Source organism: Egretta garzetta, unplaced genomic scaffold (genome assembly GCF_000687185.1).
Source record: "Egretta garzetta isolate BGI_Z169 unplaced genomic scaffold, ASM68718v1 scaffold56, whole genome shotgun sequence".
NCBI classification, from domain to species: Eukaryota; Metazoa; Chordata; class Aves; order Pelecaniformes; family Ardeidae; genus Egretta; species Egretta garzetta.
In genome coordinates, this window is record NW_009260182.1 from 3493710 (window position 1) to 3507562 (window position 13853).

The 13853-nt window shown below is 38.0% G+C and overlaps 1 protein-coding gene across 1 annotated transcript in view; it reads left to right on the plus strand.

The window, feature by feature from the left end:
• Window positions 1-13853, plus strand: part of DLG5 (discs large MAGUK scaffold protein 5) — a 108164-nt gene that overhangs the window by 47997 nt on the left and 46314 nt on the right. Inside the window, exons 2-5 of the mRNA XM_035897393.1 lie at window positions 4606-4675; window positions 5113-5278; window positions 10121-10264; window positions 12942-13125. Of these exons, the coding sequence (XP_035753286.1) occupies window positions 4606-4675; window positions 5113-5278; window positions 10121-10264; window positions 12942-13125 (564 nt within the window). The remainder of the gene's footprint in view (window positions 1-4605; window positions 4676-5112; window positions 5279-10120; window positions 10265-12941; window positions 13126-13853) is intronic.

The window sequence follows — 13853 nt, forward strand, 5'->3', positions numbered from 1 at the left end:
TTGCTATTTTTGAGTATTAGGTTGTAGATTTTCTTTCATATTGATCTTTCTGGAACCACTGTTCAGTTCTTTCTAAAGTCTTGAACTTACTGAGGTTGAAAGTTTGTTTTACGTGCTGGTGGGTTTGTTTACCTTGTTATAGTCGGCATTAAAACAAATACTGAATTGCTACCCATTCTTTTGTCCTGGCGTGTTACATGATCCTCACTGCTTTCATAACTTATTAGGTTTTCTGTCTATCAGATGAAACTGTTTCCACAGTTCATTATTTTAGCTTTCAGTTTTATTTCATCACTGTACTGCTGCTTGTTTGTACTAATGTTTTATTTTCACCTACGCGCAGTTCTATTCTGTGCTGTCTGATGTTTCAAGACCACTTCAAAAGATACATCTGAAAAAATGTATCTAAATGATAACTTCTGATATGTAATCCTGTTCTAGTCCTCATAAATTATTGAAAGAAAGTAAATATTTTAGCATGCATTTTCCTACAGCAGGCATAAGTCTTTACTCCCCACCCCTTCCTGAGCTCGAGGAGAAACCCTGTGGATCATGCTTTGCAATATATCTTGCAAGTCTCTTTTAATCTTATCTGTTGTGATTTACAAGGCCATAAAGAAATAATATTCTAAGCATCCCTGTTGATTTCATTTTTTTAATGAAACAAAGCAAGGGAAAAGGCTTGACTGTACAATGAATAGTTTCCTGTTTGTTTGCAAGCAAGAATTGGCACAAATCTGAGTTTTAAAAATCATCATAAAATTCAGGCATTCTGTTAGCTTGTGACAGATTGCCTTTTGAATTAGTTGAACCTGTCATCCAAGTGTATTTCTCAGAGTAGTGAGTTTTTTATAATTCAAAATATGTTAATGGTATTTCTTAAAAGTAGATGTTTATGCATTGGTACCCATTTTCACACCTCAACATTGTATGAGTTCGATATTACGGTATATCTTGGTCAGTTTAACAAGTTTCCCAGCCCTGTTTCTCTTGAAGTGTTCTTTTTTTCTTTGAAAAGTGTGCTACCCCATCCCCAAATACGAAGCTTACTGAGCAGTGGTTACACTGTGGCTGTATTATCCCTTCAATCAGTGATGATTAGAGTAATCATCAAGAATTCTATTTGGTGTGTACTACAATGATGTATCTTTGGGGTTTCTGCAAGGTCCAGCATTTGGACTATAATTATGGAAGATATGTTTGCTCCAGCTTCTGTTTTTAAGGCTTTTCTTTTATGCAACATATGATGGAAATCCTGCAAAATCTTGCTTTAGATTAAGTCAATTCATATTCAGGACTTACTGCAGGTACTGGATTATGGGTGAAACGCATTTTGCCCACACGACACATCCCTGCTGTTTCAGGCATTGGTGGAGCGCTGCTTACCTGGAGGCTGGCCAAGGGAGGTGACTTCCATACGGTTGGGTTCTCGGACCCCAAGTGCCGCTCACGTGAAAAATGAGTCGTGAGGCTTAGCGAAGCAGATGAATGACTTGAACTTGGCAGGACACACAGTAAATACATTTTCATAAATCCAGGTTGTCTGAGAAACCATGTGAGCTACTGAAAGGTGGCATAATTTGGATAATGGAGATTTAGCCTTTAGGCTTGTACATTTTAAGACCAGTTTGACTGCTTGAAGTGCAGAAAGGAAGTACTGTTGTGTAAAATATGCAGTCAGATGGAAAAAGACTACAAAGCTGGAAGCATGTGTTGCTTTGCTTCTACTGCATCAGGATGTCAGATGCAATAAAAGGCTTTTAGCATTCAGCTATAAAAGCCCCTCTAAAGGAAATGAAGAGTATTGAATTTTCCTGATGAAAGAGGAGTTTACCAAAGTTTTTAGGGTTTTTTTGAGCATCCACAAATGTGATTTAACATTATAAGACCTTTTTTACAACTATTGAAAATGTAAGGTTGTTAGTAAATCAAGCAAAGGTAAACTTTCTGGACTTCTTTCAAGCATAAAAGGGGGAATATCTGGATCGTATTGATCTGTGTTTTTACAGCACTTAGAAGGCGTGCATCTTTTGGCTGGTATTATGCGTTGACAACAACATCATTGCATTTGAGATGAAAGTATTTGATGTACTTGTAAAAAGTGACAAGTTAATGAAAAATAACCTTTTCTGGTACTAAGACGAATGGCTTCACAGTAGTCAAGAAAGCTTTCTTTCTTAAGGCTAATTAGACTGTCTTTATTTAAAACAGTCTTGTCTTGCTTGGCACAGTTTTGGGACTGTGTACAAATGTTCTCCTCATCTGAAGAAGGTTATCACAGGGGTGGTCTCAAAGCTGGGAGGGGGAAAGAGGTGGAGGAGCACAGCTATAACTCTTACCTCCTTTTACTATGTTTTACATTTCCAGAGCAGCTGTTGCATGCTTGCGTAGGACTTGTGTAGTGGACATTGTTCATGGGAGTGCTTTTGGGGTTAACACTGCTGTGGATGATGGATTATTGTTAATACAGTGCCCTTTCCTCCGTGTAAAAGCATAGCAGGCTTCCTGATGTATATCCTCCTTCCTCTTGTGCCCCTCACATCCTGTTCCTCTGTTTTGCTCGCAAGCAGCCCCAGAATGACAGATAAGCTTTAGAACTTCTCTGTAGGGACGAGAAGGGGACTTCTTCAGTGTTACACATGTTCTGATGTGTCAGCTCAAGTGAGAGGATGTGCAGGTTGCTGCTGAATTTACCCAAGACCATGCAGCCTGTCAGTACCTGCATTAGGTTTGTTTGCCTTTACCTTTTCATTTGTGTATGAAACTCCCTTCTCATTAATGTGTCCAAACTGTTCCAAATGAATACATTTTCGGAGGGTTTTTTTATTTGTCCATTTGTTTTCTTCCTTATTTATTCCTTATATCATGAACCTAGTATAGTGCGTTTGTATTACTACTGGTTTCTGTATAATCTTGTCTTAAAAATTATGTAGAATAGTTCTTATTTTAGAAAAAGAAAGGATAACTGCATTTTAAGTGTGAGATCCTTAGTCCTTATGGATGAAGGGGCTCCATCTGGATGGACGAGTATGACAAAGTAGTAGGAGAAAGCCCAAATGCAGCCTTCTCAATGAATCCTTTTGAGATGTGAGTTTGTTTCTTTCTACAGAATGCAGGCTGTTCCTGCAATTTTTTATTTCTTTAGATTCTATTAGAGCACTTACATACATTATTATGCAGTAGTTAGATTACAGTCTGTGCTCATAAATTCTCATTGTAGAATTACAGTAACAGCTGAAAGGAATAAGAACAAGGACCCTATTATTCTAGATGCTGTATGTATGAGAGCCCTGACCCTGCAGTTATTTTGGTGCGGGAACTTTAAAGCACAGGTAGTTCTACTTAAAGGTTGGAGGAAGTTTTTGCATTCTGCAATACCTTCCTGAACTGGGTTTAGAGATTAAAAGCCAATCCTTGCAATTTACTAGCATTTGATCAGAAGAAATTACTTCTTTTGAAATTCTTTCTTTGAAAAGACAGTGATCAGAGTGCATTATTTTACTATTGTAGCTTTTATTTCTTCACTAAAAAAAGGCATAATAAAGGTACATGCTAACAAGTTAATACCTATGTCAGCAACTTGTTTCAAGTGTATACTCATGCAAACTATTTATAAAATTTCTCTTTTCTATAGAGAATAGTGAAACATTGTGAAAGATGGTGTCGTGGTTTAACCTGGCTGGCAACTAAGCACCATGCAGCCGCTCGCTCACTCCCCCCCTCCCTCAGTGGGATGGGGGAGAGAATCAGGAAGAAAATAAAAGGTTAGAGCCGAGGGCTGAGATAAAGACAGTTTAATAAGAGAAAATAATAATAATAATAGTAATAATGAGAATGATAACAGAACATACAGAATATACAAAACGAATGATGCACAATGCAATTGCTCACCGCCCACTGACCGATGCCCAGCCCGTCCGGAGCCGCGATCAGTCCCTGAGCAGCGATCAGTACCCGAGCAGTGATCACTCTCCCCGCGACCAATTGACCGACTAACCCCCCCCGAGCATGATGTTATATGGTATGGAATAGCTCTTTGGACAGTTTGGGTTAGCTGTCCTAGCTGTGCTGTACTCCCTCCCAGCTTGTTATGCACCTGGCCGAGCAGGAGAAGCTCAAAAAGTCCTTGAGTAGTCTGAGCACTACTTGGCAACAACTAAAAACATCAGTGTGTTATCAACGTTCTTCTGGTACTAAATCCAAAACACAGCACTATGCTAGCTTCTATGAAGAAAATTAACTCTATCCCAGCCGAAACCAGGACAGATGGTATACCACACCTGCGTCTCTCAGATGGAAGGAGACCTCTTTGTGTTGGTATAGCTGTCTGATAAGACAGTAGGCATCATCATTCATCTCTGATACTAAGAAAGCTGAGAATTAAAAGATCCCATGAAACTCTTTAATGTATGACTGCCCCTTAGAGGAAATTTGATGTGTAGTCCAGCTGCAGTGATTGTAATGTACTCATTTTGGCCAATGCTATTAAAAATGAAGGTCGTTTCTCATGATTTGTTGGCAAGTCAAATCTTTAACTTCACATACTGGACTGATAAACTTCAGCATGTGAAAGCATATAATTGTGTTAAAAATAAATGTTGGCAGTGGCACAGAGCAGAATCGTATGTGCTGCTGGATAAAGGAACAGGAAAAGAGTCCCTGTGCTGTTGCTGGGGTAAGTTGATGAGTTGATGTGGGAATTCACTTTTTTTTTTTTTTTTTTTTAAAGAAGCAGGAACATGGTTCTTTATTGGAAATAACTTTGTACCTACAGCTTCTGTCACTGTGGTAGTTTCTGAGGTCTTTGCAATTGTGACTGCAAACTTGCCTTGCCTTTTAGGCAATTTGTAAGTTCATGAGTAAGCAAGGAACCTACTCATCCAAACTAACTTGCAACGCAGATAGGGCCTTTCTGCTAGCATGGTATCTGACTGAACTGGAGTTATTCTTCTGTCAACTCACTGATGAAAACTTCCATGACTTGTTTCATTTTTGAACAGGATTCTGCAACCAAAAATACAGGCTTTTAAAAATTATTTTTAGCTGGTTTAGTGAAGTTGTATTGTTCTTTTGAGGAGTTCTCTGACTGCCAATGATTTCTCTCTTGTTCAGGTACGACTGGTAAAGCATCATCTCCACCACCTGTAATAGACACGAGACAGATGAGCGAGAAGCTGGAGACGATATTATATCAGCTCCGTCAGGTAACTCGTGAGAGAGATGAGCTGCGCAAGAGACTTGCACTTTCATCTCCTGGATCAACTTTTGATGACTGCAGGTAAAAATAAAGGAAATGTACCATTTTAATTTAGTCCTGAGTAGTGTTTGCAAGTGTCTTGACTCCTGCTTGCCTGTAAAGCAGGAGTATTGCAATGTATATATGTTGCTTGTAGCCTACCTGCATCCTGGTGATGTGTGTGTACATAGGTGACTGCATCCACACATCAGAGCTGCCAGTTAACTGCCTATTCCCGCTTCTCCAGCAATTTTGCTGTGGGAATGAGGGGAGTAGGGCTCATTTCTGTGTTGAGAGAAGAAAGCAAACAAGTTGTTTGGGCTTCCTGAGTTATGTTGTGGGCAGAGAAAGAAGACAGTGGCTGAAGCATTTGCTGTTTTGAAAGCACGAAAGAAGAAAAGGAAATAGCCCTGAATACTTGGCTGAGGGACAGAAATTATGAGACCAAAAAAAATCTCAGCTATTCCCGTGCTTCTACAAGGAGAGAGAGGTTTGGACTCCCCTGTTGAGGGGAGTAAGTGTTTTTTAGGAGATACGCTTTCTGGTATACACGTATTGAGGGACTGTGTAGCAGTAACATATTGAGAGTAAGGAACTCTCCTCTGAGGAGTTATGCATGCTGCCAAATTAAAATAACATGTGCTCAAAGTCAGTTAATGGCCAGCCGCCTTATGCAGCTCGTTCTAATTTGAGAGTTGCTAAGTTATGAGGAAGATAGTACTCAGGGAGCGTGTGAGTTAATTATAGATAAGGGTTTTACTGGGTACGAAACAGAATTGGTTTGTTTTAGAGGGTTAAAGATCTAATGTTTATAAATGTGACTTTGGGCACACTGAGCAGGTACATTTGCCTGCAGTAAGCCCATGTAAGAGATTTTTTGAACCTTGGAAAAAAATGTCTGTCACTGAATCCAAAATAAGAGCAAGGAACAGATTTTCTGGGAGGTCTTGCCATGATGCATAGCTTCTCTGAACTTTAATGTTTTATTTGTATTTATGTTACTTCATCAGCTCTATCTGTACGTGGTCAGGTGGTTAATTAAACTTTTTGTCCTTACAAGATAAGGGTAAGCTTTGAACCAGTGAACTGGAAGAGAACCTGGCATTTTATTGACTCCTTAGCTACCCATCTTAATCCTCCCCCCTAGTTCTGAGGTCTACTTTAAGAGCATAGTGTTCTATCTGAGGGTCTCCAAATGTTGTGGGGATGGGAGAGGAAAAGGTTGTCAAATGTCAACATCTCTTGCATAGCTTCCAGTTACTCATTTATACGGAGGGGATTTGTTATTTAAAGTCACTGGATCTCAGGCATTGAGGATTTTATAGCTTACAATAATGTTCCTCATAATCCAGGATGCTATTAATATAGTTTTGATGAGCTGTCCTCTAGACTGCCCTAGTTTTTGCTCTTTAATTGTCAAATCAATCTCTTGCTGCCAGTGTAGGATTTGTATGTTGTGGAAAATATAAATGTTTACAGCTTAAAGAACAGCTCATCAAAATAAACATTGCATTTGGGCAGTGCTTGGACAGTGTATGTTAGATGGAGGATGCTGCCTTCCAGACGATTAAATATTTGAAGAGTGGGAAATGAATGAAGATTATTAGTTGACTTTTTTTTTCAACAGGATAAGAGCAATTGCTCCTCCCATCCACAGGCACATCTATAGTTTTTGAAAGCTTGCTGGTATTTTTTTTTTTATTTTATTTTGCATTCTTTTCTCATGTAAAACTAATCTTCAGCCTTCCAGGAGTCAAAGCCCAGACATTGCAAACTATTATGATGAAGTGTGAAAGCTGAAAGATCATTATCTAGATGATGACTTTTACGGCCCAAAAAGGGCTTTTTCTTTGCTGGCTGCGTATGCCGCTGTAACTGTGGCTGTACCAAACACAGGTGGTGCAGAGGCAAATCTTGACACGTCACGATAGCGTGCTTCAAAACAGTTGCAGCTCCAAACACATTTGTAGGCTGGGCTGTGCTGGCTGTGAAGGCTGGCAGTTGCAAAACCGAGAGCTGTTTTCTAAAGTAAGTGTTGACGAAGTCTAGAGCGGTGGAAGAGGAGCCACAGAAGTGGATTGTGATGTGCTGAATCAGATGAACATGTGTCATCCTGCTGGACAGGAGTAGGATTGCTCATGCTGTGCTTGTGTCACTTGACGGTGACTGTACCCGTGCATGTGTTGTGGTGATTAAGCAAAGATTTGAGTAAATAGTTTATTTAGTGTGCTCAAGGTGCATTTTATAGACTTAAACTTAATATTCTTACTACGTATGAAGTAGTAGAAGAGAACTGAAATGCAAATAAACCCACTGAAAAGTGCCTTTGAGAAGAGACTGTTTCATCTGTAATCTGAAATTGTTGTTAGTGGAATTGCAATAGCAAATAAAAACATTTTCAAGTTGTTGGGTAGGCATTGCCCACAAAGTTGGATCTGCTGTTGGCATTAGCTTTTAGGTCAGTGTCGGACATGTAAATGTCAGTCTCTCTGTGGCTTTGATTTATGCTCAGGCTAATTCTACTGGAATACAAAGGATTTTTAGAGTCGTTACATGAATATCAGAAAAACAGTTGGACCTTTGACACTAGCATTTTAAATTTTGTTAACATTTGAACCAGTGCTTCCCAAATAGTAACAGACAACTCCCCCTTATTGAATTCATGGTTTTCTGTATTTTTTGAGGCATTCTATACATAAATATATAAACATAATATACATAAAACTGTGGTAGTCTTACTTAAACAAGAGTCAACCTCTACCTGCGTTTGAATGGACTGCTTTGTTGCAAGAGTTTTGATTTTTGACTTCTGACCCATATTCGTCCTGTGCATATCCCTTTTTTTCTTGCTGAGACATAAACCCTTGGAACAGCACTGCGGAACATATGGCCTTGGCTATCCAGGTGGTTTTTATTTTATGTAGGTGAGCTAGAATGCAGGATGTTACTGGTGGCACTGTTGGTCCTTCCTCACTGTGTAGGTAGGCTAATCTCTGTACCTACATGGTATCCATATGTTTATAGGATTTATTTATTTTTTTTTTTTTTTTAGAATAAAACTAGTGTTACTTCAGCAATATATAAAATACATGTGATTGATGGTAGACTTGTAGAGCAAATTCTCACCATAGCTTTGAGACTGACCCAGTAGTCACCCTTTAGTGAAAATTCATACACTGAAATATTTTGCACAAATATGAAATTACGATTACAAGCTTAAGATGAACATGTGCTAATGGGTCTCAGTAAGCTTAATGCTTCAACTGAGAGTTAAACTGTGCTTCAATTAATGTTGTCATTTTAATGACTGTGGTGGACAGATGGTGTCTACTTTCAATAATTTCACCCTAAAGTCTAATTTAAATCAATACTTGGGTGTTTAGTGATTCTGTCAAGGGTGTGAACGTTTCAAATTGAGTTTTACTTATGCTAACTAGGGTTGTATTTTAAAAGAACATTGCAGTAATATGTCCATAACACTGCATGAATAACGTACCACTACTTTTGGCACTCCTAAACAGTGAATGAAAAAACTCCCAAAAGACATCCCTGTAGGATGTGACTTGAATATTTGGTTACTTTATATGAATTTGGCTTTTAAGTGTTGCTGAGGTCTGCCAGTCAAGGAAAGGTTTTCTGGTTTTGTCTTCCCTAGGAGCACTTCTGTAGAGAAAGGAGAAAAAAGAGGAATTACAACTGAAGGCCTTATTTAGCCCCAATTCAACTGGGTTGCTAAAAAACACCTTCATGCCATACATACACTCCTTAGAAGTCTGTGAATCAGATGTGGCTGGCATTTTTTTTTTTTTTTTTAAACTCCTCTCACCACTGCAGTAGTGTGAAAGTATTTTCATTTTGATTCAGTTTTCAGCTGCATTTCAGTTCCAGAATCTGTGTTGCTGGTTTTGTATGAAGCAAAGAGAATTCTGATTGCTTTCCAGGCTGCACTTACAGCAAAGACATGTGGGAGAGACTGAGGTGGGAGGGAGAAGCGGTGTTCTGTGCAGCAATGGAGCAAATCTGATATGAGAACAAACAGAGTCAAATTAGAAAGCAGTTGTTTTCTTTTTGGTGTGGGTTTTTTTTTTCATTGCCTGTGGAGTTATAAGAGACCCTAGGGATGGCACAGGGACAGCTGTCAAGCTTCATTTTGAAACTAGAAATTCAATGGTGCAAAAACTTTGAGACTGTAGAGGAGGAACAGTTCAATTTAGAGTCTCTTTTAGAAGTCTAGTGCTTCAAAACAAGAAGGCATAATCCTCTTAATTTAGTTTCTAGCATGATTTATGTTTTTTCTAATAAAGAAAGGTATCATGTGCAATGACCAGACATTCTAGACATAATCTGTGTTGGTCAATTGCTTGACAAGGTAGATTATTTTAAAAAAATTCTCCTTTCCCAATCATCCTGACATACTAAAAAATTTCAGTAAAAAAATGTCTGACTTAGGCTTTCACTTTGCTCAGTGTACTGAAAATTGCTTATTGGAGGTTCCTAATAATTATTTGAACAAAATTTGCCTTTTGACATGGTAGCACAGGAAAGCCGAATGTACTGTGGTTGACTTGTTCTTCTGTCAAGTGACAGTTCTGCCTGTGATACAGCTGCTCAGAAGAGAAGGTACACACACACTCAGGACTATTTTTGGCTGTGTTAGACAGAATTATCTCATTAGATGTTAGGTCTCAGTATGAAATGAATACAGGTTAAAGTCAGTGAGTTTTTATTTATGGTTGCATCTGCAAGTGGTCAGTATTTAAATTAAAGCATAGTATAACCTCAGTATCGACAGTCATGTGATACTATTTATTGGCTAGTAATTTCTCAGACCTTTCATTCTCTTTAGTAGCTGATGTCCAACTTCATATTCTTTTTCTGTGCTAGGCCTAGTCCAAAACCAAATCATGACTATGAAAGACTGAAGATTCAGTGCATGAAGGCCATGTCAGACCTACAGTCTCTGCAGAATCAGCACACCAAGACACTAAAGAGGTGTGAAGAAGCAGCAAAAGAGGCAGACTTTTATCAGTAAGTATTAGTAAAGCTATATGAGGTAAGAGCTTACCAGTCTGTGCGAGATCATAAAGTATTAGAACATGGTAATCAAATCTACTTTTTGTTCTGTTTTTCCACCTGAATCACAAGATTAACGTTTGCATGCATCAGATAAAACGTTTCTGGCCTATGTGAAATGATAAAGTATGGATTGCTTGTTTTATTTTGAAGAATTTAAGATAGAAATTCCTGATGTCTTGATGGGACACTGACAAGGAAAGCGTAGTTACTGACTTGCAATTACAATCCAATAGTCTTACCGTCAAGCTAGAGAGCAGCATGTAATTAAAGAGAATGTAATTTGTTGCTGTTTTTTAATAGGTTGTGATAGCTTTCACACTGACTTTTGTAAGTTTTAACACAAGTTTAGACCAGCTGTAAGCAGTTATGAAAGTGCAATAAAATAGGGAGAAAATGGTGACTTATTTCTAGAATGTATTTCTGTTTAAAAAAGTCACTGATGCAAGTAGGAACACGTTTTCTTCACTTGAAAGGAAGACAGCTCAGAAATGCATATAAATTTTTGGTTTGAAGTTTATTTCACTTACATGTACACTACAAAATATGACTGGTATTAATGACAGCATTTGTTTTCATTGGGGATTGCTGGTTCTTAGATAGCACTTTCACCCACAACTCTTCAGGCCTTTTAAGGATAGGCATCGTTTCCATACATTCTTCTTCCAAAACCTGAAAATAGTATTAAAGATTGCCAACCTGTACAGATGTTGCAAGTTGTGTGGCTTCTTTAGAAAGAGCTTTATTCCTAGTTTCATTTGAGAATTTTCAAGTCCTTTAATTTGCTAGTGAATTCTGTGCAAAGCATTAGTGTTCTGCACACTGTAGGTGGATTTTTTTCAAAGCTGAATTACCTGTGTCTGTCCAATGCTGATGTGAAACAATTGCCTTCTTTAGCCTAAAAAAAAAAGTGTTTTGCTTACTTTATTTAGGAGTCCTGTAGTCCCTGAAACCATGCTGTGTTACACTGTGGTTTTTCTCAGTATTTTCCTGATAGTACAAAAGGATTTATCCTATTATATGAGGAGGAAAAACCTGAGTTTTGGAAGATAGAGCGATTGATTGAAATACTCAAGTATACCAAGAATATAGCCCTATTCCTCAGAGAGCAACAGTTTAGGCTTCTGTGAAATGATGCATATACACAAGTACAAGCTTTTGCATTTACACTTGCTAGAGACTAAGATTATCTGGTCAGAAGAAAGTACTACATGTTTTAATTGATTCAGGGGTAATTTTTTTTATTATAAGAACTTACTTACTTGCATTTGAATAATTCAGGTTCATACTTAAAACTTCAGGGAGGCTGAAACTCACTGTTGGAGTTTAGGTGCCCAAAACATGACAACACATGTTGAAAACCGTGCATGCAATTTCTGTTTGTTCTATGAGTAACTCTCAGGGTAAAGAAAAGAATCAAGTAGCATGTGCTATTCAGATGTTGTTTTCTTCTGCAGCAACTCTTAGAACCCCATGCTTTAAAAAAAAAAAAAATTCTGAATAAAAAAAATAAAATCTGAATAACACATAACAGATTAATAACCTACATGTAAAGATCATGCTTATTTAATTGTGTGAATATAATTTGTCAAAGGCTTTTCTTTAGCAGGTTGTCCTAGTTTTAAGGAAGATTTTTTTTTTTTTTTTAAAATGCTTTGGGTCATTCTGTGCAGAAAATGTTGGTGTTTCACTTCATAAGGAAGGAATACAAAGTATCATAAGAAGTAAATTGATTCTATTCACTGCTGTGTGTTATATGTGTGGGGTTTTTTTTAATAAATATGGACTTTAAATACTTTACCAGCAGGTGTGACAGTTCAGTTCAAATCATTCAACAAAAATACTTGTCTGTATCCAAATGTCACTCTTTATTTGATCTATGGTATTAAAATAATGTTCAATTCCTTTTGGTTTTTTTTTTTTCCCCCCTCTTTTTCAGCAGTGGTCTGGTCTAATTTTGCATTGCTACCTTGAATTATAATCTGAATCATAGCCTCATCATGTGGCTCTCGGTTGTTTAATTTTTAAGTGAGAGTGTATTTCTTTCAACAATGATGTCTTGTGTTGTGAAGTTTGGAGTAATTGATAGATTTTTACCTGCTTCAATGTAGTTGGAACATTCCTAGTGTGTTTTTGTTGGTTGTGGGGGGCTTTTTTATTTGAGATTTTTTTTTTTTTGCTTTGTTTTTAAAATAACGGCGTACAAGGAGATTTTTGTAATCTTCATCTGTGTTTTGGTTAGCTGTTGCTCAGCTGCATGGCCCAAGAGAAAGTGGAGGTGGTTAGTGGGATAATTCCTATTATCTTCAGGATCATCTTATGTTCACATTACAACATCTCTGTCTATCTGCTTGCTTGTAAAATGGCTACGAAATGGCGTTGATGGGTGGTGTAAATCCATCATCTCTTCCAGTGCTGATTAAGAGTCCTGTGTACTGTCGTATATTTTCATATTTATGTCCCTGTTTGTTTCTGGTTTCTTTTTTTCCTGGTGCTTGGAATACTCAAATACACCAAACAGGGTTAGTTTGACCTGCTTTCTTGGTAGGAAACCCATGCTTGAAATGAATTAGTCCAGGAGTTTGTGCTGGCAAGTTGGCCTCTGAGAGCATTTTTTTGTGTGCCATGACAGCACATTGCACAGCCGGCTGCTGAGCGACCAGTCGCAGCTGAAGGAGGACATGGATACCTTGAAGAGGAAAAACACACAGTTGGTGCGAGAACATAATCATCTCCAGCAGTCATGTGAGGAAATGAAGAGACTTCATGATGAGGATCAGAAAGAGATAACAGACCTGCGCAGCCAGCAGCAGCAGGTGAGCTACAGCTCTCAGCTTTAAGTGCTTGGAGAGATCATGAATTGCTCCTTTGATAAATAAGTCAATAAAACTGAACGTGCATCATTGCTGCCTTTCATGTGCCCTACTCTAAAACATCCGCCTTACATTTTACAGCACCAGGGGAGAAAATGAGATCTTGGATACTGACTGGTTTTCTGTGTTTAGCTGAAAAAAAAGAACAAGGGATGCCAAATATTAGGTGGCATTAAGAAATTTTGATGCAGAGATGAAAAAAAGTACATGAGGAAGATTGTATATGCGTGGTGGTTTTTGTAAGTGTGTGGAGAGGCATCAAAATCCTATCCTGAAGTTGCAAGGTGATTAAAAAGCTGACTATTTTCCTAGGGTATTTTATGGGACAGGGCTAGCTTTAAACTTGCATGCTATGTTTGTTTTTTGGAAAGTATCACAATAAAAAAATGAGTGTCAGATTTTTTTGTTGTTGTTTTTTATTCTAGTGACACTGTAGTGGTTTGGGGAATGGTTGAGCTAAGTTTGGTTATTTAGGTTTGCAGATGCTTTTCAGTTAGAACAAAGCTACAGGTTGATTAATGTTTTTGAACTTAAAAAAAAGACAGGCTTTTCAGGAAGAGGTGGACATTTCAGAACTGCATATAACAGGGTGTCTATAGGACAACAGCCACTCATTCTGAAGAAAGTAAAGTAATAGTAAGGAGCAACTGGTTTTATCAGGTTCACATATG